This window comes from Trematomus bernacchii, unplaced genomic scaffold, assembly GCF_902827165.1.
Source record: "Trematomus bernacchii unplaced genomic scaffold, fTreBer1.1, whole genome shotgun sequence".
Taxonomy (NCBI): Eukaryota; Metazoa; Chordata; class Actinopteri; order Perciformes; family Nototheniidae; genus Trematomus; species Trematomus bernacchii.
This window is the reverse complement of record NW_022987852.1, coordinates 1032480-1057365: the sequence shown is the minus strand read 5'-3', so window position 1 is coordinate 1057365 and position 24886 is coordinate 1032480. Positions and strand designations below refer to the sequence as shown.

The window sequence follows — 24886 nt, the reverse complement described above, 5'->3', positions numbered from 1 at the left end:
TGTGGTGTGTGTGTGTGTGTGTGTGTGTGTGTGTGTGTGTGTGTTACCAGGCTGGCTGCTGGGCAGGTGCACCAGCTCTCTGAGGACTCCCAGCAGCAGGTAGAGGACGGAGGGGAGGATGGACACGCTGCCTGCAGGACGACGAACAAGCATCGGGTCAAGAGTCAGTGAGACAACAAAAACACATCAGGGAAACATTTAGTTAGCATGTTAGCATTAGCATTAGCATCTGACCTTCGGGGGAGCAGATGGACGGCAGGTCGGAGAGGACACACAGAGCGGAGGCCACCAGCTGACAGTCGGTGTCAGTCAAACTCCACACTGAACCTCCAGGACCTGAACACCACACACACACACACATTACACACACACACACACCACACACACACACACACACACACACAGACAACAGAGAGAGACCACACACACACACACACACACACACACACACACACACACACCACACACACACACACACACACACACACACACACACACACACACACACACACACACACACACACACACCACACACACACACACTGAAGTGGTCAGAGTGTGTTCTGATCACATACCAGCTGTGTGTTTTCTTATAACGGGGTGGTATCTTGAAGCTGTCATCAAGGGTTTAAATTGGGATTCATTATGTCGGGAGGGGGGGGGGGGGGGCTCTGTGTTGAAAATCTTCTCTCATTGTAACATTAGACTGTAATTCATTTAACACACCTTTTCAGATATCAAAACACTTTCCATGACTTTTAAAAAGTGCTGTTTTCAATTACCTTTAAAAAAAAAGCTTGCTAAAGGAAATTGAAACGACACGTGTCGTCACTGAACACACACTATCCTGCACGATTAAGTTCAAAAAGATAATCAGGATTATGAACTATTTTAAGTGACAAACATTTTCTATTTTATTTTAATCACATCTAAATAAACAGAGAACTGCCTTCACATCCATGTTTAGCTACATTCCTGCTCCTGTATACATTAGGGCTGTATCATATGACAACAATACATATCACGTAGTTTCAACCTCTTTCAAACTGTTTCTTAGCTCTCCCACAATAAACTTACTTAAAGGGGACCTATTACAAAATGCACTCTAGTCTCATCTTTACAACACCATTTCCCCTATTTTCGCCCCCCCCCTCCTCTCACCAGTTGGACTGGTCCCGGCCAGTTTGGGGCTGAGCTGTGGAAGTTTCCGGACCAGAACACAGAGGCAGAGCTCCAGCGCTCCGAACACCAGCGAGCGCCCGGGGATCAAAACCGCCGGTGTCCCGTCCCTCTCCGAACTCAGGCAGCGTCTCCTTCTCTGATGCACCGTCATCCAACTGAGGAACAATAACGTATTTATTTATTTGCTTATTCCACCATGGCAGTATTTTAAAACAAAACATGTACACTTTACAAAACATGTACACTTATACGGGTTGTTTGTTTCATAGCACATGGTGAAAGGAGCAGGGAGAAGAACATCTTATTTGATCTGCCCCTTCTTATAAAAATGAAAAACCATTAAAAAGTCAAATCAAAGCAATATTCTTCAGTCACAGTTGCTTACAAATACTGAAACATAAAACCAGAACACAGTCAACTTCATACTGTCTCATTACGCTTTCTTTATACATAAAAGAACAATAAAGTGTTTAAACGACAACATTCAGTTTGTGAGTTTTGTTTGTTTCTCATTTGTTTTGTTATCAGTAGGAAGAAGATCTAGGAAATGGTTCCTCTGGAGTTCAAAGATTTATAGAGTAGAATTAGAGAATCTGTGTAACAGTGTGTTATAACAGTGTGGTAACAGTGTGTGTAGCAGTGTGTGTAGCAGTGTGTTATAACAGTGTGTATAACAGTGTGTATAACAGTGTGTGTAGCAGTGTGTGTAGCAGGTGTGTGTTACAGTGTGTGTATAGTGTGTGTTACCGTTTAGCGGTGTGTCTAACAGTGTGTATAGCAGTGTGTATAGCAGTGTGTGTAGCAGTGTGTTGTAACAGTGTGTGTAGCAGTGTGTATAGCAGTGTGTGTAGCAGTGTGTGTGTAGCAGTGTGTGTATAGCAGTGTGTATAACAGTGTGTATAGCAGTGTGTGTAGCAGTGTGTATAACAGTGTGTGTAACAGTGTGTGTAGCAGTGTGTATAACAGTGTGTATAGCAGTGTGTGTAGCAGTGTGTATAACAGTGTGTGTAACAGTGTGTGTAGCAGTGTGTATAACAGTGTGTATAACAGTGTGTGTAGCAGTGTGTGTGTAAGTGTGTTATAGCAGTGTGTGTGTAGCAGTGTGTGTAGCAGTGTGTGTATCAGTGTGTGTGTAACAGTGTGTGTAGCAGTGTGTATAACAGTGTGTATAGCAGTGTGTGTAGCAGTGTGTATAACAGTGTGTATAGCAGTGTGTGTAGCAGTGTGTGTAGCAGTGTGTATAGCAGTGTGTATAACAGTGTGTGTAGCAGTGTGTGTAGCAGTGTGTATAGCAGTGTGTATAACAGTGTGTGTAACAGTGTGTGTAGCAGTGTGTATAACAGTGTGTATAGCAGTGTGTGTAGCAGTGTGTATAACAGTGTGTATAGCAGTGTGTGTAGCAGTGTGTGTAGCAGTGTGTATAGCAGTGTGTATAACAGTGTGTGTAACAGTGTGTGTAACAGTGTGTATAACAGTGTGTATAGCAGTGTGTGTAGCAGTGTGTGTAACAGTGTGTATAGCAGTGTGTGTAACAGTGTGTGTAGCAGTGTGTATAACAGTGTGTATAACAGTGTGTGTAGCAGTGTGTGTAACAGTGTGTATAACAGTGTGTGTAGCAGTGTGTGTAACAGTGTGTGTAACAGTGTGTGTAGCAGTGTGTGTAACAGTGTGTGTAACAGTGTGTATAACAGTGTGTGTAGCAGTGTGTGTAACAGTGTGTGTAGCAGTGTGTATAACAGTGTGTGTAGCAGTGTGTGTAACAGTGTGTATAGCAGTGTGTGTAACAGTGTGTGTAGCAGTGTGTATAACAGTGTGTATAACAGTGTGTGTAGCAGTGTGTGTAGCAGTGTGTGTAGCAGTGTGTGTAACAGTGTGTGTAGCAGTGTGTGTAACAGTGTGTGTAACAGTGTGTATAGCAGTGTGTGTAGCAGTGTGTGTAACAGTGTGTGTAGCAGTGTGTGTGTAACAGTGTGTATAACAGTGTGTATAGCAGTGTGTGTAGCAGTGTGTATAACAGTGTGTATAACAGTGTGTATAACAGTGTGTATAGCAGTGTGTGTAGCAGTGTGTATAACAGTGTGTGTAGCAGTGTGTGTAACAGTGTGTATAACAGTGTGTGTAGCAGTGTGTGTAGCAGTGTGTGTAGCAGTGTGTATAACAGTGTGTGTAACAGTGTGTATAACAGTGTGTATAGCAGTGTGTGTAGCAGTGTGTATAACAGTGTGTGTAGCAGTGTGTGTAACAGTGTGTATAGCAGTGTGTGTAACAGTGTGTATAACAGTGTGTATAGCAGTGTGTGTAGCAGTGTGTATAACAGTGTGTGTAGCAGTGTGTATAACAGTGTGTGTATAACAGTGTGTGTAACAGTGTGTGTAGCAGTGTGTAACAGTGTGTATAACAGTGTGTATAGCAGTGTGTGTAGCAGTGTGTGTAGCAGTGTGTATAGCAGTGTGTATAACAGTGTGTGTAACAGTGTGTAACAGTGTGTGTAGCAGTGTGTATAACAGTGTGTTAAACAGTGTGTGGTAGCAGTGTGTATAACAGGTGTATAGCAGTGTGTGTAGCAGTGTGTGTAGCAGTGTGTATAGCAGTGTGTATAACAGTGTGTGTAACAGTGTGTGTAACAGTGTGTGTAACAGTGTGTATAACAGTGTGTATAACAGTGTGTATAGCAGTGTGTGTAGCAGTGTGTGTAACAGTGTGTATAGCAGTGTGTGTAACAGTGTGTGTAGCAGTGTGTGTAACAGTGTGTATAACAGTGTGTGTAGCAGTGTGTGTAACAGTGTGTATAACAGTGTGGTGTAGCAGTGTTGTGTGTAACAGTGTGTGTAACAGTGTGTGTAGCAGTGTGTGTGTAACAGTGTGTGTAACAGTGTGTATAACAGTGTGTGTAGCAGTGTGTGTAACAGTGTGTGTAGCAGTGTGTATAACAGTGTGTGTAGCAGTGTGTGTAACAGTGTGTATAGCAGTGTGTGTAACAGTGTGTGTAGCAGTGTGTATAACAGTGTGTATAACAGTGTGTGTAGCAGTGGTGTAACAGTGTGATAACAGTGGTGTGAGCAGTGTGTGTAACAGTGTGTGTAGCAGTGTGTGTAACAGTGTGTGTAACAGTGTGTATAGCAGTGTGTGTAGCAGTGTGTGTAACAGTGTGTGTAGCAGTGTGTGTAACAGTGTGTATAACAGTGTGTATAGCAGTGTGTGTAGCAGTGTGTATAACAGTGTGTATAACAGTGTGTATAACAGTGTGTATAGCAGTGTGTGTAGCAGTGTGTATAACAGTGTGTGTAGCAGTGTGTGTAGACAGTGTGTATAACAGTGTGTGTGTGTGTGTGTGTAGCAGTGTGTGTAGCAGTGTGTATAACAGTGTGTGTAACAGTGTGTATAACAGTGTGTATAGCAGTGTGTGTAGCAGTGTGTATAACAGTGTGTGTAGCAGTGTGTGTGTAACAGTGTGTATAGCAGTGTGTGTAACAGTGTGTATAACAGTGTGTATAGCAGTGTGTGTGTAGCAGTGTGTATAACAGTGTGTGTAGCAGTGTGTATAACAGTGGTATAACAGTGTGTGTAACAGTGTGTGTAGCAGTGTGTGTAACAGTGTGTATAACAGTGTGTATAGCAGTGTGTGTCAGCAGGTGTGTGTAGCAGTGTGTATAGCAGTGTGTATAACAGTGTGTGTAACATGTGGTGTGTGTAGCGTGTGTATAACAGTGTGTAGACAGTGTGTATAACAGTGTGTATAACAGTGTGTAGCAGTGTGTGTGTAGCAGTGTGTGTGTAGCAGTGTGTATAACAGTGTGTATAACAGTGTGTATAACAGTGTGTGTAGCAGTGTGTGTAGCAGTGTGTGTAACAGTGTGTGTAACAGTGTGTGTAGCAGTGTGTGTAGCAGTGTGTGTAGCAGTGTGTGTAGCAGTGTGTGTAACAGTGTGTGTAACAGTGTGTGTAGCAGTGTGTGTAGCAGTGTGTGTAGCAGTGTGTATAACAGTGTGTCTAACAGTGTGTCTAACAGTGTGTGTAGCAGTGTGTGTAACAGTGTGTGTAGCAGTGTGTGTAACAGTGTGTGTAGCAGTGTGTGTAGCAGTGTGTATAACAGTGTGTATAACAGTGTGTCTAACAGTGTGTCTAACAGTGTGTGTAGCAGTGTGTATAACAGTGTGTGTAGCAGTGTGTGTAGCAGTGTGTGTAGCAGTGTGTATAACAGTGTGTGTAACAGTGTGTATAACAGTGTGTATAACAGTTGGTGTAGCAGTGTGTATAACAGGTGTGTAGCAGTGTGTATAACAGTGTGTCTAAACAGTGTGTAGCGTGTGTATAACATGTGGTGTGTGTAACATGTGGTGTGTGTAGCATGTGTGTAACATGTGGTGTGTAACAGTGTGTGTAACATGTGTGTGTAGCATGTGTGTAACATGTGGTGTGTGTGTAACATGTGTGTGTGTAACATGTGTGTGTAACATGTGTGTGTGTAGCATGTGTGTAACATGTGTATAACATGTGTGTGTAGCATGTGTGTATAACAGTGTTTGTAGCAGTGTGTATAACAGTGGTCTAACGTTGTGTGTTGTAGCGGTTTGTGTGTAACAGTGTGTGTAGCATGTGTGTGTGTAGCATGTGTGTGTAGCATGTGTGTAACATGTGTGTGTGTAGCATGTGTGTAACATGTGGTGTGTGTGTGTGTAGCAGTGTGTGTAGCAGTGTGTGTAGCAGTGTGTATAACAGTGTGTATAACAGTGTGTCTAACAGTGTGTCTAACAGTGTGTGTAGCAGTGTGTATAACAGTGTGTGTAGCAGTGTGTGTAACAGTGTGTGTAGCAGTGTGTGTAGCAGTGTGTATAACAGCGTGTGTAACAGTGTGTATAACAGTGTGTCTAACAGTGTGTGTAGCAGTGTGTATAGCAGTGTGTGTAACAGTGTGTATAACAGTATGTGTAGCAGTGTGTGTAACAGTGTGTGTATCAGTGTGTGTAGCAGTGTGTATAACAGTGTGTGTATCAGTGTGTTTAGCAGTGTGTGTAGCAGTGTGTGTAACAGTGTGTATAACAGGTGGTGTATCAGTGTGTGTAGCAGTGTGTGTAGCGGTGTGTGTAACGTGTGTGTATCAGTGTGTGTAGCAGTGTGGTAGCGGTGTGGTGGTAAAAGTGTGTGTATACAGGTGTGTGTAGCAGGTGTGTGTAGAGCAGTGTGTGTAGCAGTGTGTGTAGCGGTGCTGGGTGTAACAGGGTGTGTAACATTGTGTTTGTTACGTCACATTTTCGCGTGTCTATTGGATTTGTGTGGTGACGTTTGCGGTTATATCCGGTTGCTTTTACCGGCACACTTTGTTATAGATGGAGGGGCAGTGAGCTGGGGAAGGACACTGTTTGTTGACCGCGTATGCAATCACATACTGGATATGGACCAGAAACAATTGTATGTTTGCTTGTTTCGTTTGCTAATAAAGGTCAAACGCATATCAGTGGAAAGAATGTTTTCTTGCGCGTCAGACAATGTTTTTCCCTTGTTTAGTCCCTCGCGGCACTTTGTTTGGATTACTACAGCCGCAACAGTATGTATAACAGTGTGTGTAACGGTGTGTGTGATAGTGTGTGTGATAGTGTGTGTGATAGTGTGTGTGATATGTGTGTGGTGATAGTGTGTGTGATAGTGTGTTCACCCTCAGCGCTGTGGCGTTTCTCCTTGACGTGCTCGTGAGCGGCCGTTACGATCTGTCGCAGTAGATCCAACACGGCGAGCTGAACGGAGACGGACTCTCTGGTGACCATCAGCCTGTGGAGGACGCTGAGCAGCTCCACACTCAGAGCCTGAACACAGAGAGAGAGGAGAGAGAATACAATGCAACATGTACTTGGAGAAGAAAATAGTGCCAGCCCCATAGAAGCAGCCGAATATGTCAGCGCATGTCCCACCCTCAGAGACAACCAGCACTTCATTTGATATTTGCGGTTTTGTAATAATATATTGTTGTAAATTGTTTCTTTATTGACTATTGAATTGTATTATCCTTGACATTTTATGCCTGTTTTTAAATGCTCTTTTTAATAATGTATTTATGCTGTATTTGTTCTTAAATGTCTTTTGCTTTTAATGTGTAAAGCACTTTGAATCGCCACGTGCTGAAAAGTGCTATATAAATAAAATTGCCTTGCCTTGCCGCTTTGGCAATATTTTTGCAAGGGCTGATTCAGTGGAGAACAGCACCATCTACAGGCCTGGCATATGTACTACGCGTCTCCAGCGCTTTGGAACGGCAATGGCCGTGGCTGTCTCCTCCTGATTGGTGGAGTTGGCCCAATAGCCGTAGCGCCACCGTCCTGACGTCAGGACAGTGTTCAAATCTGGATCAGTTTTTATCAGATCCGTGCAGCCCCTTTTTTAGAGATTTGGGTATGGAGGAAATAGAGAGGGTTGTGTTTTCTGACACTTGGTGAGTTCCCTGGAACACCGGGGACACATATTCATGTAGAAAAGACGTACACAAGTGCATTTTGCATGATAGGTCCCCTTTTTAAATCTAGTTTGGATTCTGGTCGCACTCTGGTCTGGCTTCAGGTCCGCCTGAGTCTCACCTGGTCGTTTCCGATCTTGGCTCGGGGCCAGGAGACGTCCAGCAGCGCCTGCAGAGCTCTCAGACAGGAAGTGATGTTCTCCATCTGGTCAGCAGAGTGCGGAGAACACAGGAACTCCACACTGATCCCTGAAACACAGGAGAGATACAACCACACTCAGTTCAGAAAGAAACTTAATTTAATGAAACACATGCACTTTAAAGGTCCCCCATTATACTGTTTCTCATCAATATATCACAGGTCTCAGATATATACAGAGCCTGTCTCTGATTGGCTGAAACACCAAACAGATCATTGCAGCATAACCCATAATCCCCTCTGTTTCAGCCCTGTTTCCAAAGTGCTGATTCTCTGTCTGTTACTTTAGATGAAAATAAGGAGCCCCTCCCCACGCCCCTCTGAGAGAGATTGGTTACAAAGAACTCAATGGTGCTCTAGGAGGAGATTCAGGTGTGATAAGGTGGGGGGGGGGGGGGGGGGGGTTACCTTGGTTGCTGATTGGCTAATGGTTACACAAGACAAAACATCGTTATGACATCATCAAGTGGCCAAAATCTGATCAGCTCATTTTCAGACAGGTTTTTATAGAAATGGATCATCTCTCTAAACAGAGGGGACACATGTTGATGTAGAAGAGACATGAAGAAGAGGGGACATGAAGAAGAGGGGACACATGTTGATGTAGAAGAGACATGGAGAAGAGGGGACACATGTTGATGTAGAAGAGACATGGAGAAGTGGATGTTGCATAATAGGTGACCTTTAAGTCTCCATATATCTGTAATAAAACCAGTCCCGTACCCAGGATGAGGTGCAGTCTGTCGGTGTTGATGTCCTCTGGACTCTTGGCTCTGACCCCCTGTTTGTCCCATGGAGGTGGGGGTGGCAGGACGAGAGAGATAGGGAGGAGGTCGTCTGGCATCAAGAAACCTGCAACAAAAAGAGGGATCAGGCTGTTTAACACCCGCCTATGTCTTTATATATATATCAGGGTATATTGCAGGAATATAGGACTGACCGGTGCTGTGCAGCCAGAGGGAGGGTGGCGTGGAGCACTGGAGCCCAGGAGGAGGTGTGTAATGAGCTCTGGCCTGGTTCACCGTCTCTGCCGTGTAGAAAGAACCTCCTGGAGGAAGGAGAGGAAAACAAACTCAATTTAAAGAGTCCTTATTCTGCTTGTTGTGGTTCTCCCTCTCCTGTAGAGTGTTCTATAGGGTTCTGTGCTCTATAGGGTTCTGTGTTCTATAGGGTTCTGTGTTCTATAGGGTTCTGTGTTCTATAGGGTTCTGTGTTCTATAGGGTTCTGTGTATAGGGTTCTGTGTTCTATAGGGTTCTGTGTTCTATAGGGTTCTGTGTTCTATAGGGTTCTGTGTTCTATAGGGTTCTGTGTTCTATAGGTTTCTGTGTTCTATAGGTTTCTGTGTTATATAGGGTTCTGTGTTATATAGGGTTCTGTGTTCTATAGGGTTCTGTGTTCTATAGGGTTCTGTGTATAGGGTTCTGTGTTCTATAGGTTTCTGTGTTCTATAGGGTTCTGTGTTCTATAGGTTTCTGTGTTCTATAGGGTTCTGTGTTATATAGGGTTCTGTGTTATATAGGTTTCTGTGTTCTATAGGGTTCTGTGTTCTATAGGGTTCTGTGTTCTATAGGGTTCTGTGTTCTATAGGGTTCTGTGTTCTATAGGGTTCTGTGTATAGGGTTCTGTGTTCTATAGGGTTCTGTGTTCTATAGGGTTCTGTGTTCTATAGGGTTCTGTGTTCTATAGGGTTCTGTGTTCTATAGGTTTCTGTGTTCTATAGGGTTCTGTGTTATATTGGGTTCTGTGTTCTATAGGGTTCTGTGTTCTATAGGGTTCTGTGTTCTATAGGTTTCTGTGTTATATAGGGTTCTGTGTTCTATAGGTTTCTGTGTTATATAGGGTTCTGTGTTCTATAGGGTTCTGTGTTCTATTGGGTTCTGTGTTATATTGGGTTCTGTGTTCTATAGGGTTCTGTGTTCTATTGGGTTCTGTGTTCTATAGGGTTCTGTGTTCTATAGGTTTCTGTGTTCTATAGGGTTCTGTGTTCTATAGGGTTCTGTGTTCTATAGGTTTCTGTGTTCTATAGGGTTCTGTGTTATATTGGGTTCTGTGTTCTATAGGGTTCTGTGTTCTATAGGGTTCTGTGTTCTATAGGGTTCTGTGTTCTATAGGTTTCTGTGTTATATAGGGTTCTGTGTTCTAGGGTTCTGTGTTATATAGGTTTCTGTGTTCTATAGGTTTCTGTGTTATATAGGGTTCTGTGTTCTAGGTTTCTGTGTTATATAGGGTTCTGTGTTCTATAGGGTTCTGTGTTCTATTGGGTTCTGTGTTCTATAGGGTTCTGTGTTCTATAGGTTTCTGTGTTCTATAGGGTTCTGTGTTCTATAGGGTTCTGTGTTCTATAGGTTTCTGTGTTATATTGGGTTCTGTGTTCTATAGGGTTCTGTGTTCTATAGGGTTCTGTGTTCTATAGGGTTCTGTGTTCTATAGGGTTCTGTGTTCTATAGGTTTCTGTGTTCTATTGGGTTCTGTGTTCTATAGGGTTCTGTGTTCTATAGGGTTCTGTGTTCTATAGGTTTCTGTGTTATATAGGGTTCTGTGTTCTAGGTTTCTGTGTTCTATAGGGTTCTGTGTTATATAGGTTTCTGTGTTATATAGGGTTCTGTGTTATATAGGGTTCTGTGTTCTGTGTTTCTGTGTTATATAGGGTTCTGTGTTCTATTGGGTTCTGTGTTCTATAGGGTTCTGTGTTCTATAGGTTTCTGTGTTCTATAGGGTTCTGTGTTCTATAGGGTTCTGTGTTCTATAGGTTTTCTGTGTTATATTGGGTTCTGTGTTCTATAGGGTTCTGTGTTCTATAGGGTTCTGTGTTCTATAGGGTTCTGTGTTCTATAGGTTTCTGTGTTCTATTGGGTTCTGTGTTCTATAGGGTTCTGTGTTATATAGGGTTCTGTGTTCTATAGGTTTCTGTGTTATATAGGGTTCTGTGTTCTAGGTTTCTGTGTTCTATAGGTTTCTGTGTTATATAGGTTTCTGTGTTATATAGGGTTCTGTGTTATATAGGGTTCTGTGTTCTGTGTTTCTGTGTTATATAGGGTTCTGTGTTCTATAGGTTTCTGTGTTCTATAGGTTGCTGTGTTCTATAGGTTTCTGTGTTCTATTGGGTTCTGTGTTCTAGGTTTCTGTGTTCTATAGGGTTCTGTGTTATATAGGTTTCTGTGTTCTATAGGTTTCTGTGTTATATAGGTTTCTGTGTTCTATAGGTTTCTGTGTTCTATAGGGTTCTGTGTTATATAGGGTTCTGTGTTCTGTGTTTCTGTGTTATATAGGGTTCTGTGTTCTATAGGTTTCTGTGTTCTATAGGTTGCTGTGTTCTATAGGTTTCTGTGTTCTATTGGGTTCTGTGTTCTAGGTTTCTGTGTTCTATAGGGTTCTGTGTTATATAGGTTTCTGTGTTCTATAGGTTTCTGTGTTATATAGGTTTCTGTGTTCTATAGGGTTCTGTGTTCTATTGGGTTCTGTGTTCTAGGTTTCTGTGTTCTATAGGGTTCTGTGTTATATAGGTTTCTGTGTTCTATAGGTTTCTGTGTTCTATTGGGTTCTGTGTTCTAGGTTTCTGTGTTCTATAGGTTTCTGTGTTCTATAGGGTTCTGTGTTCTATAGGTTTCTGTGTTCTATAGGGTTCTGTGTTCTATAGGTTTCTGTGTTCTATAGGGTTCTGTGTTCTATAGGGTTCTGTGTTATATAGGTTTCTGTGTTATATAGGTTTCTGTGTTCTATAGGGTTATGTGTTATATAGGGTTCTGTGTTCTAGGTTTCTGTGTTATATAGGTTTCTGTGTTATATAGGGTTCTGTGTTCTGTGTTCTATAGGGTTCTGTGTTATATAGGGTTCTGTGTTCTAGGTTTCTGTGTTCTAGGTTTCTGTGTTATATAGGTTTCTGTGTTATATAGGGTTCTGTGTTCTATAGGGTTCTGTGTTATATAGGGTTCTGTGTTCTATAGGGTTCTGTGTTATATAGGGTTCTGTGTTCTAGGTTTCTGTGTTATATAGGTTTCTGTGTTATATAGGGTTCTGTGTTCTGTGTTATATAGGGTTCTGTGTTATATAGGGTTCTGTGTTCTAGGTTTCTGTGTTCTAGGTTTCTGTGTTATATAGGTTTCTGTGTTATATAGGGTTCTGTGTTCTATAGGGTTCTGTGTTCTGGGTTTCTGTGTTATATAGGGTTCTGTGTTATATAGGGTTCTGTGTTCTAGGTTTCTGTGTTCTATAGGTTTCTGTGTTCTATAGGGTTCTGTGTTCTATAGGTTTCTGTGTTCTATAGGTTTCTGTGTTCTATAGGGTTCTGTGTTATATAGGGTTCTGTGTTCTATAGGGTTCTGTGTTCTATAGGGTTCTGTGTTATATAGGTTTCTGTGTTATATAGGTTTCTGTGTTCTATAGGGTTCTGTGTTCTATAGGGTTCTGTGTTATATAGGGTTCTGTGTTATATAGGGTTCTGTGTTCTATAGGGTTCTGTGTTCTATAGGTTTCTGTGTTATATAGGTTTCTGTGTTCTATAGGGTTCTGTGTTCTATAGGGTTCTGTGTTATATAGGGTTCTGTGTTCTATAGGGTTCTGTGTTCTATAGGGTTCTGTGTTATATAGGGTTCTGTGTTATATAGGGTTCTGTGTTATATAGGGTTCTGTGTTCTATAGGGTTCTGTGTTATATAGGGTTCTGTGTTCTAGGTTTCTGTGTTCTAGGTTTCTGTGTTATATAGGTTTCTGTGTTATATAGGGTTCTGTGTTCTATAGGGTTCTGTGTTCTGTGTTTCTGTGTTATATAGGGTTCTGTGTTATATAGGGTTCTGTGTTCTAGGTTTCTGTGTTCTATAGGTTTCTGTGTTCTATAGGTTTCTGTGTTCTATAGGTTTCTGTGTTCTATAGGGTTCTGTGTTCTATAGGGTTCTGTGTTCTATAGGGTTCTGTGTTCTATAGGGTTCTGTGTATAGGGTTCTGTGTTATATAGGTTTCTGTGTTCTATAGGGTTCTGTGTTCTATAGGGTTCTGTGTTCTATAGGGTTCTGTGTTATATAGGGTTCTGTGTTATATAGGGTTCTGTGTTATATAGGGTTCTGTGTTCTATAGGGTTCTGTGTTATATAGGGTTCTGTGTTCTATAGGGTTCTGTGTTCTATAGGGTTCTGTGTTATATAGGGTTCTGTGTTCTATAGGGTTCTGTGTTCTATAGGGTTTCTGTGTTCTATAGGGTTCTGTGTTATATAGGGTTCTGTGTTCTATAGGTTTCTGTGTTATATAGGGTTCTGTGTTATATAGGGTTCTGTGTTATATAGGGTTCTGTGTTCTATAGGTTTCTGTGTTCTATAGGGTTCTGTGTTATATAGGGTTCTGTGTTATATAGGGTTCTGTGTTCTATAGGGTTCTGTGCATGTAAATGGTCTGGAAAGGATAACCATCCCTGCTCGGCTCTGGTTGCGACACACAGAAGGATTTATTTCCCACTGGATCACAGTCCAGTTCTGAAGTCTTTACTCTGGCTTCCTGTGAGTCAGACACTTCTACATACAGCTGCTGGTTTATAAAGCGCTGAATGGTTTAGGCCCAAAACACATTTCTGACCTGCTGCTACATGAAGAACCATCCAGAACTCTCAGCTCTGCTTCCTGTCCCCAGAGTCACAACTAAACCTGGAGAAGTTCAGTTGTTCTGCTCCAAACATCTGGAACAAACTCCCAGAAACCTGCAGGTCCGACTACTTTTAATTGAACTATTCACATCTCACACTGCTCTGTAACTTTCATTCATGTTCCTGTGTTATTCATGTTTTATTATCTTTGCTTATTAATGAGTGTTTTTAAATGCCATTTTATAATGAAATTCTTAATGCTCTTAATGTCTTTCATTGTTGTAAAGCACTTTGAATTGCCTTGTGTTGAAATGTGCTGTATGAATAAACGTGCCCTGCCTTGCCTATACACAAGCCACAACAATAAATGTTCCTGAAGTGCTCCTTTTTAAGTAATGACCTGGTTCTTCCTCCTCCTCCTACCTGTGTCAGGTAGCTGCGCTGCGTACTCCTGAGGGAGGGTCAGCAGGGCGTAGTCCTGCAGCGCCGACAACCACAGGCGGCTCAGCGTACACAGATCTGATTGGACCAACTTCAGGAGGCCCGCCCCTCCAGACTCTGAGCCTGAGCTGTCATTGGCCAGAGAGGAGGAGACTGAGAGGTCAGTCGTCCTATCAGAGCTCTCCTCCTGTCTGCTCCTCTGAACCGCCACGATGTAAACCTGGGAGACACAAGACATTCAGATAATATCAAAGTCAAATAAGGACCCCTTTCTAATTGATATGGTTCATCTCAAAGGGTTAATCCTAAATAAATACATTTCGGTAAAATTACTCCAAGAATATACATATATTATGTTTGGTTTTTAAATAATATATTTTCATTTGTATTTTATTTTAAGATTGGCAGCTGTAAATGAAATAAGTTACTCTTTTATTTAGTAATAAAGACACATTTACTTTGTCCTTGTTGTAATATCCTTGTTTTATTTAATTGAACCATATGTCATATTAAGGGAAATATAGGCAATATACTGTATTTAAATATATTTTTGGGCTCAATACTAACATTTCATATAAAAATGTATACATTTCGTGAAAAAAAAGGTTTTTCTTTGCAAAAACGAAAAATGTAAATAATATCATGAAATAATAAAAAACGATATAACACACCTCGGCCCAGGCCTTCAGGACAGCCAGTGTTTCCATGGTGACGGTGGCCTCGTTGTACAGCTGGCTGGACGGGTCCCTCCCCGCCTGGACTTTAGCCAATGAGGAGGCGAGGAGCTGGTGGACGCGCCGCAGGTCGCGCAGGTCACTGACCACACCGCTCGCTATCCAGGCGCTGCACACCTGAGAGCAGAGGGTCAAAGGTCACAGCAGGTTACACAACATGGTGTTTGATGAAGTCTCTGACAGCTGTAACCTGGCAGCACCACAAGTAAACATTTAGATTAATTAAAATTATATCTGATGATTGATTGGTCACCTGGCAGGCCTTGGCGGTGACGTCAGGAGGAGCGTCAGCAGAGAAGGCTGGTCTGAGAGCAGCTCCAACCTGCACATGAAACACATGAACAATTATAACCATTAATCAGTGTATCACACACAGTCATCCAAATAGAGCACAGATATGTATTTCCTTTTTTAAAGTTTAATAGGATAAAAACAATTCAGCAAAAAGTAATCCAAATATGAATCAGTAGTGAAAATAATAACAGGATGTTTTGAAGATTAAAACAGAACAATAGCTGTGAGAATAACTCCTCCAGGTTATCAGAATACACATTTCCCTACACTGCAACTTCTCTGTATTCTGTTTTTCTTTAAGACCTTGTGCGTCACTTCAAAGAAAGACAGAAAAACAGCCAATAATGTTTTTTGTGCCGAAAATTAGGAATGTAGCATGTTTGGTTTTCTTTTGGCTCCACTCTGAGATCGAGCTTCCAAAACAAAATACAATTGGATCCCAAATGCATTGTCACAGCAAATGTGACACATAAATGAAAATGTTAAAGCTAAGTGGCGCATATTATATATATATATATATTTAGATATATCCTGCTTACTTGAAGTAAACGGTTGTTTTGTGTTTTTTTGTAATCATTGAGTGTTCTTGTATTTGAATGTGTTGTTTTAGACCTCGGGACTGTGGGAAACAGTATTTCCATCTTTCTGTGTGGACAACATATTTTGAGATTGACAATAAAGTTGACTTTGACTTTGACTTGATAGTTGGATCAGTCCTTACGTTGGCCTGGTACTGCTCCAGGATCACATGACCGGGGAACTCTGGTTCAGGGATGGCAGAGAAGCGTCTGATGATCACCAGCAGCGTCTGAAGACCGGCCAGTCTCAGCTGGTCGCTGTGATCCGTCGCCGCCATGAAGGCCATGCGGACCAGGTCAGCCAGGTGGAGCACCAGGAAGTCTGAGGGGGGGGGGGGGGGGGGGGGGGGGAAAGGTGAGGGTTAGGGAGGTCTGCAGAGTCCACAACTTAAAGGTTTCCTATCATGCTATTTTTAGGGCATATATTATGGGTCTCAGATATATAAAAGAATATAAAAAACATGTCTATGATGTGTTTTGCTCAAAATACCAAACAGATCATGCATTTTAGAAATCCCTCATATCCCTCTATTCCAGCCCTGTGAGAGGCTGCGTCTCACTTCTCTTATTTTTCATTTCCTCGCTCCTCGGTCTCGGTATCACCGGAAGTTGATTTGTCTGCGCCATCTTGAGTAGCGTCCCAGTGGCCTTATTTGTGCCGGAGGATCGATAACCGAGGAACCACCAGACCATCCTCCGGTGAAATCCTCAGAGACTCGCCCCGCCCCCTTACTGTGTATCACTCACTGATTGGACGATGCAGCGCATGCACTGATCTGATGCTTCTTGACATGAGAGCAGTTTCCCAGCGGAGTGAAGAAAACACATGAAACTCACGGGACTCACTCCTCAGTTCATACTGTGTTCTGTTTCAATGAATGCATCATTCAGTTAGAAATATGTGATATATCTGAACTACTAAGTGGTCAAAAATCATTTTATTCATTTATTGGAAACATTTTCATGATCGCTTTTTTCGTTTTACATTCTAAGAATGGCGTTTATCTTTTTTGAGAATAAGTTCTTATTTGATTTTATTTATTTGGGTCTACAACAGATGATACAAATGTATGTGTCGATAAATGTGTACTAACAGAGGCGGGGGTGTTTGTGAAAACAACGGGGACAGAGCTGCTGTCAGACGATCAGCTGTGCAGCGTCATCACAAACGGACGTCGCTTCACGTGACGCTCCGGAGGAAAGGACGTCTCTTAAAACTCATTTCCCTGCTTCTCGTGGTTTCCTTGCGTCTCTCCATGCTTCCTTGGTGGGAGGGACTAGCCGCAAGGAAACGACGCAAGTGAGGGACGCAAGGATTGCATTTAACCGAAGTGAGAAGCAGCCCCAGAAGGGCTGATTTTGGGTCCTTAGCTTTAAAAAGATTCTCAGCTAAATGCTGCCGTGATGAAACGCTATCATGTTCCAAACCACATCAAGGATTCTTTCTGAAACAGTATGGAGCTCAAAGGCTTTCTCTCTTGCCGGTTATACCACAAGGTGAGTTCCTTTTTATTTCCTACTTTTTTACACATACTCTCTCCAGTACAGGTTAGCTCTGAGTGTTAGCCATGCTAATGTAAACAAAGACCATATCACGTCCAAAACTTTGCGCATTGTTTCTGATAGCAACGTTTCTGATAGGGCCGTGGGTCCACATTTCAGATATTACGTCATATCGGACGCAAATCTGGATCAGCTCTGTTGTTCCCCCGTTTTTAGAGATGTGGGTACGGAGGAAAAGAGAGAGGGTTTTATTTTCTGACACTTTGTGAGTTCCCTGACACACCGGGGACACACCGGGGACACACCGGGGACACACCGGGGACACATGTTGATGTAGAGAAGACATAAAAAAGTGCATTTTGAATGGTAGGACACCTTTAACATTCTGCACTGTCTTACCTGTGCTCTCCTGCAGGCGGCGCTCCTGAGCCAGAGCCATGTCGAAGTGTGCCGGGTCAGAAGTCTCACACTGAGCGATGATGCGACACACACACTCCATGGCGAAGCGGCGCGTGGCCCAGCGCAGCGCGGTGAACGGGCCGCTGGACTCAGAGCGAGCTTTGAAGGCCGAGGAGTCGTCGTCTCGACCGGCGTCCGCCTCCTCCTCCTCGTCCTCCTGACGCAACTCCACCGGAGCCCGACAGTCTGAGAGAGATTACAGAAAGGTTCATCCCTGACAGTGGAAACTAAAGGTCCACTAACAAGCTTTAATTAGCATTTTAGGATCTTCATTACCTTCATAAATATTAACTCAGCCGTTTGCAACTTGGGTCACAAAGTTGATCGGCTGGTATTTATATTTTATAGATTTGTATTTTAATCCGTCTGTATAACTGTTAGTGAGAATATGTAATGTTTCAATGTTTGATGATTGGGATTTATATTTAATACAGAAATATCTGTATTTAGAAACCACCTTCTTACATTACATTAATGTAATGATATTGATATGAGGACAACAGAAAGTCAACACATCTTCACTTGCAGACTGAAAAACGACCTGTTTCCACTGCACCCTGGCTTTTGTAGTTAATATCTTCACAGTTGATTGCACTTTTTACATAAAATGTAGGGTAATAAATAAAAACATCACCCTTTGCAGGCTGCTTCACGTCTAAGCTCACCAAATATAGTTGTTTATTTCTATTAGAACAAGTACTGTTGGGTTGGGGGGATGGGGGGATGGGGAGGGTAGGGCTATCTCCGGGATAATTATTTGTTCCCAAGACTTTGCTGCTGGTGTTTTTTTTTATTTTCTATAAAATGTCTTTACTTTTTGAATGTAATGCTAAATGTTTTCACAATTCACTGCATTGTAGGCGCTTTCACACCGGAGTACTTTTCCCGGTATAGTTCCGATATAGTTCTGAAAATGTGCGTTCACACCAAAAGAATCCAGAACTTAGTTAATGAGAATCTTTTCACCCCTTTCAGTCCCTGCTAGAGAGCAGGTATTTTCGTGGGAGAAAAAGGTTCCCAGTTCTGATTGGCTGGGCGGATTGCAAACCACGCCCCGTAAAACTCCCAAAAAGTTTTGTGAAGCCGCCATTTTATTTTCCTCGCATTAGCATTATTAGCATTAGCATTCGCCCAGCGCAGAAACACAGAGAGACTAACTTATGGCAACACAAAATAAAACATGGGAGCGGTGGAGATGAGGAGGTGTCTGCGTTCTGGCGGTTTACTCTGAAGCCAGTCCGGGGACTTCCGGCCGGGGACTCCGGGTGGCAGTATACGCCGTGAAGTTGTTTGCGGCCTGCCAGTAAACCCAAAGCAGAAAAAGACGAAGTGACGTCAGCAGCTCATTTGCCTAATCCTCCCCCAGGGAATTATTCCGGTGTGAACGCGATCTGCTCTTAGTTCATCAGAACTAAAGAGTTCTGATGAACTAAGTACGGCAAAGTACTTGGTGTGAAAGCGCCTTGTGATACTGTTTCGGCCCATCTGTGGGAATTCTGTGTTGAACAAGAAAATTCATGAAAATATTTTGAAGAGAAAGAACAAGTACTGCAACAATTGAACCCACCGGTGGTTGCAGACAGGACGTCCTTGCACAGTTTGAGCCAGTGTCCCAGCTTCCCGCTGGTGGCGCTGGAGGCCATCATGTGGACCAGCGTCTCCTGGATGTCCCGCCTCAGACCGGGATCAGACTCTCGGTCCAGCAGAGTGAACAGAGCTCCTTCCAGACCCACCTCCTTTATGGTGACGTCTGCAGAGAGAGGGGGGGGGGTGTTAGGTGTCAGTGGAGGGAGAGATAATTGTCTTGATGTTCTGAATGATGGGAAAGAAATATGTGTAATAAACTGTGAATGCAACATGAAATACAATAAAGATAATCACTGTGTTTCGGACTGAATGTGCTGCAAATATGTTATTCATAAAAAAGGGAAAAAAATAAGTTTATGATTAAACGATTTCTTGGCTGACGGAATAGGCGGAACTAACGCTATTTGTCATTCTAGTCGGACCCATTCGAGCGTAAAAACTGTAACTATAAGTATCTGAAATAAATATGTTTACTGAAACAAATACCAATAACTGTATTGCATTGTTTTCTTATGCGCAATTACTTCATACTGTCTTTGTCTTTTTCGTCCTGAATTTATTGTGCCCCCCTCAGAAAATAACTGGCCCCAGGCTGGCCCCAGGCTGGCCCCAGGCTGGCCCCAGGCTGGCCCCGGCCTGGCCCCGGCCTGGCCCCAACCTGGCCCCAGCCTGGCCCCAACCTGGCCCCAACCTGGCCCCAGCCTGGCCCCAACCTGGCCCCAGCCTGGCCCCAGCCTGGCCCCAGTCTGGCCCCAGCCTGGCCCCAGCCTGGCCCCAACCTGGCCCCAGCCTGGCCCCAGTCTGGCCCCAGCCTGGCCCCAACCTGGCCCCAGCCTGGCCCGCCCAGTCAAATTGGTCTAGAACCGCCACTGCTTGAATGTGCTTTTCATAATAAGAACGTAATGGAATTTTTGTGAATTCTGAATGTGGAAAACTAGATATTAATGAAGAAGTAATGTAACTTTTTCTGGAAACATATTGTAATGCCAGGAACAGTATTATTAAACGTATTCAAACATGCCTGGATGTTTAAACTGACATGATAATATAATATAATGAATGTATTAAGCTTTAGCTGCTGACCCAGCTGTGTGTTGTCTCGTCTGGGCAGCTCTTTGACCAGCGTCACAGCGTGTTCAGAAACCTCCAGCGCCTCCCGCTGCACCAGCTGCCGCAGACACGCCACCACGGCCCGGCGCAGACACAGGTACGAGCTGCACAGGTGGGCCTGACACACACACACACAGAATTTAGTTAACACTGTTTCTCTGTTATCACAGCAGGTGTAAGGTGTATCAGGCATGCAGCTACACACAATGTTTCCTCCAGTTTCAGAAATTAAACTTTGCAAACATTTTCATATTTGAATTACTGAATAATTAATTTACTACATTTCCTCAAAATATCTGTTAAAATAGTGATAATTATTAGCTACGAGTTCCCTAATCTAGAAAAACACAGATTTATTACATTAGATTTAACATTAGATATACTTTTTGGATATCAAACCAAGAAGATGTTGGATATTTTTTCCGTAACGAAACAATTCATGTTTATCCAAATAGTTGTATTTATATTGCAATAGTTGTTATCATTAAGTATACAACTTACAGAAATGATCCGCGTCAATTATTGATCTAATAACTAAATAATTATTGTCTAAAAGAACAATGATGAAGTAATAATGCTCCAGAGTGAAAAGAGGTTACTGTCAGGATCCTTTATCATTTAATACATTCACAAGATGACTCTTAGTAATAATATTTAGATGGATTTGAGGTCTTTCTGGAGGAAACACTGAGTGTGTTCACTGTAGGAGAAACAAACAGCCAGCAGGCAGGGGGTTAGTGCAGTGCTGTGGGTACAGTTATTGAGTTATGCGTTAGTCTGCAAAGCAAACAGTGCTAAAATAAACTGAGAAACACGTGCAGGTTATTAGGGTACCAACAGAAAAGAAGATGTTAAAAGCTCACAATAAACCTGTGTGACGTGTTTCATGTTATTAGAATAACATAAAAGTGTTGATGGAGAAACAAGCTGAAAAGCAAAGTGAGACAAACGGCTTCAGGCCTTTCGAGAGAGAACCTACCAACAAAGAATAATCCAACAAGATCTCCTGCAAGACACAACACAGGGTCAAAGTACTCAACACAAGCCCTTGATATTTGTTTGGTTACAGTGTTACTAACAGATACTTGAATTGATGTTAATTGCATTGTTTTAGGGTATTGTTTGGTTGATTCTGTGTGAACAACGGGCTTAGTCAAAGCTCTTCCCCTTCAGACATTTGCTAAAAACAATATAACTATGCTGTAGGTGTATATCAGGTGTATATCAGGTGTATATCAGGTTTATATCAGGTGTATATCAGGTGTATATCAGGTGTATATCAGGTGTATATCAGGTGTATATCAGGTGTATATCAGGTTTATATCAGGTGTATATCAGGTGTATATCAGGTTTATATCAGGTGTATATCAGGTGTATATCAGGTGTATATCAGGTGTATATCAGGTTTATATCAGGTGTATATCAGGTGTATATCAGGTGTATATCAGGTTTATATCAGGTGTATATCAGGTTTATATCAGGTGTATATCAGGTGTATATCAGGTGTATATCAGGTGTATATCAGGTGTATATCAGGTGTATATCAGGTGTATATCATGAGTAGTTCAAGAGTAGTTCAGGTGTATATTAGGTGTAGTTCAGGTGTATATTAGGTGTAGTTCAGGTGTATATTAGGTGTAGTTCAAGTGTAGTTCAGGTGTATATTAGGTGTAGTTCAGGTGTATATTAGGTGTAGTTCAGGTGTATATTAGGTGTAGTTCAAGTGTATATTAGGTGTAGTTCAAGTGTAGTTCAGGTGTATATTAGGTGTAGTTCAGGTGTATATTAGGTGTAGTTCAGGTGTATATTAGGTGTAGTTCAAGTGTAGTTCAGGTGTATATCAGGTGTATATCACCCTTACATTCACTGCACATGTTCAAAACTATATTATTTGACACATAAATCTTTAAATCTGTCCATAGATAAAAGCCAGGTGGTATAGGTGTATATCATTAGTAGTTCAGGTGTAGTTCAGGTGTATATCATTAGTAGTTCAGGTGTAGTTCAGGTGTGTATCATGAGTAGTTCAAGTGTAGTTCAGGTGTATATCATGAGTAGTTCAATTGTAGTTCAGGTGTATATCATGAGTAGTTCAAGTGTAGTTCAGGTGTGTATCATGAGTAGTTCAAGTGTAGTTCAGGTGTATATCATGAGTAGTTCAAGTGTAGTTCAGGTGTATATCAGGAGTAGTTCAAGTGTAGTTCAGGTGTGTATCATGAGTAGTTCAAGTGTAGTTCAGGTGTATATCATGAGTAGTTCAATTGTAGTTCAGGTGTATATCAGGAGTAGTTCAATTGTAGTTCAGGTGTGTATCATGAGTAGTTCAAGTGTAGTTCAGGTGTATATCATGAGTAGTTCAAGTGTAGTTCAGGTGTATATTAGCTGTATATTAGGTGTAGTTCAGATGTATATTAGGTGTAGTTCAGGTGTATATTAGATGTATATTAGGTGTAGTTCAGGTGTATATTAGCTGTATATTAGGTGTAGTTCAGGTGTATATTAGGTGTAGTTCAGATGTATATTAGGTGTAGTTCAGGTGTATATTAGATGTATATTAGGTGTAGTTCAGGTGTATATTAGGTGTAGTTCAGATGTATATTAGGTGTAGTTCAGGTGTAGTTCAGATGTATATTAGGTGTAGTTCAGGTGTATATTAGATGTATATTAGGTGTAGTTCAGGTGTATATTAGGTGTAGTTCAGGTGTAGTTCAGATGTATATTAGGTGTAGTTCAGGTGTATATTAGATGTATATTAGGTGTAGTTCAGGTGTATATTAGGTGTAGTTCAGGTGTATATTAGATGTATATTAGGTGTAGTTCAGATGTATATTAGGTGTAGTTCAGGTGTATATTAGATGTATATTAGGTGTAGTTCAGGTGTATATTAGCTGTATATTAGGTGTAGTTCAGGTGTATATCATGAGTAGTTCAAGTGTAGTTCAGATGTATATTAGGTGTAGTTCAGGTGTATATTAGCTGTATATTAGGTGTAGTTCAGGTGTATATTAGCTGTATATTAGGTGTAGTTCAGGTGTATATCATGAGTAGTTCAATTGTAGTTCAGGTGTATATCATGAGTAGTTCAATTGTAGTTCAGATGTATATTAGGTGTAGTTCAGGTGTATATTAGCTGTATATTAGGTGTAGTTCAGATGTATATTAGGTGTAGTTCAGGTGTATATTAGCTGTATATTAGGTGTAGTTCAGGTGTATATTAGGTGTAGTTCAGGTGTATATCAGGTGTAGTTCAGGTGTATATTAGCTGTATATCAGGTGTAGTTCAGGTGTATATCAGGTGTAGTTCAGGTGTATATCATGAGTAGTTCAATTGTAGTTCAGGTGTATATTAGCTGTATATTAGGTGTAGTTCAGGTGTATATTAGGTGTAGTTCAGATGTATATTAGGTGTAGTTCAGGTGTATATTAGCTGTATATCAGGTGTAGTTCAGGTGTATATCAGGTGTAGTTCAGGTGTATATTAGATGTAGTTCATGTGTAATTCAGGTGTAGTTCAGGTGTTGTTTAGGTGGAGTTCAGGTGTATATCAGGAGTAGTTCAGGTGTGATTCAGATGTAGTTCAGGTGTATATCAGATGTAGTTCAGGTGTTGTTTAGGTGGAGTTCAGGTGTATATAATAATAATAATAATACATTTGATTTATATAGCGCTTTTCCTGGTGCTCAAAGCGCTTAGGAGTAGTTCAGGTGTAGTCAGGTGTAGTTCAGGTGTGTATCAGGTGTAGTCAGGTGTGTATCAGGTGTAGTCAGGTGTGTATCAGGTGTAGTCAGGTGTGTATCAGGTGTTGATCAGGTGTTGTTCAGGTGTAGTCAGCTGTAGTCAGGTGTGTATCAGCTGTAGTCAGGTATAGTTTAGATGTAGTCAGGTGTGTATCAGGTGTAGTCAGTTGTAGTTCAGGAGTATATCAGGTGTAGTCAGGTGTGTATCAGGTGTACTCAGGAGTATATCAGGTGTACTCAGGAGTATATCAGGTGTACTCAGGAGTATATCATGTGTACTCAGGAGTATATCAGGTGTACTCAGGTGTGTATCAGGTGTATATCAGGTGTTGTTCAGGTGTAGTCAGGTGTTGTTCAGGTGTAGTCAGGTGTTGTTCAGGTGTATATCAGGTGTTGTTCAGGTGTGTATCAGGTGTAGTCAGGTGTGTATCAGGTGTATATCAGATGTAGTTCAGGTGTTGTTTAGGTGGAGTTCAGGTGTATATAATAATAATACATTTGATTTATATAGCGCTTTTCCTGGTGCTCAAAGCGCTTAGGAGTAGTTCAGGTGTAGTTCAGGTGTGTATCAGGTGTAGTCAGGTGTGTATCAGGTGTAGTCAGGTGTGTATCAGGTGTAGTCAGGTGTGTATCAGGTGTTGTTCAGGTGTAGTCAGCTGTAGTCAGGTGTGTATCAGCTGTAGTCAGGTATAGTTTAGATGTAGTCAGGTGTGTATCAGGTGTATATCAGGTGTTGTTCAGGTGTAGTCAGGTGTTGTTCAGGTGTAGTCAGGTGTTGTTCAGGTGTAGTCAGGTGTTGTTCAGGTGTAGTCAGCTGTAGTCAGGTATAGTTTAGATGTAGTCAGGTGTGTATCAGGTGTATATCAGGTGTTGTTCAGGTGTAGTCAGGTGTTGTTCAGGTGTAGTCAGGTGTTGTTCAGGTGTAGTCAGGTGTTGTTCAGGTGTAGTCAGGTGTTGTTCAGGTGTATATCAGGTGTTGTTCAGGTGTAGTCAGCTGTAGTCAGGTATAGTTTAGATGTAGTCAGGTGTATATCAGGTGTAGTCAGTT

At 41.8% G+C, this 24886-nt stretch overlaps 1 protein-coding gene across 1 annotated transcript in view; it reads right to left on the bottom strand.

Moving 5' to 3' along the window:
* Positions 1 to 47: 47 nt before the first annotated feature.
* heatr5a (HEAT repeat containing 5a) overlaps positions 48 to 24886 on the bottom strand; it is a gene marked incomplete at its 3' end in the record, with an annotated part of 54563 nt that continues 29724 nt past the window's right edge. The window contains 20 exon segments of the mRNA XM_034113460.1: positions 48 to 131; positions 235 to 336; positions 1162 to 1270; positions 1272 to 1336; positions 6836 to 6983; positions 7749 to 7876; positions 8550 to 8599; positions 8601 to 8658; positions 8661 to 8678; positions 8767 to 8788; positions 8790 to 8822; positions 8825 to 8874; positions 13819 to 14056; positions 14508 to 14687; positions 14824 to 14892; positions 15586 to 15764; positions 17345 to 17590; positions 18972 to 19154; positions 20075 to 20219; positions 21081 to 21107. Coding sequence (XP_033969351.1) covers positions 48 to 131; positions 235 to 336; positions 1162 to 1270; positions 1272 to 1336; positions 6836 to 6983; positions 7749 to 7876; positions 8550 to 8599; positions 8601 to 8658; positions 8661 to 8678; positions 8767 to 8788; positions 8790 to 8822; positions 8825 to 8874; positions 13819 to 14056; positions 14508 to 14687; positions 14824 to 14892; positions 15586 to 15764; positions 17345 to 17590; positions 18972 to 19154; positions 20075 to 20219; positions 21081 to 21107 — 2134 coding nt within the window.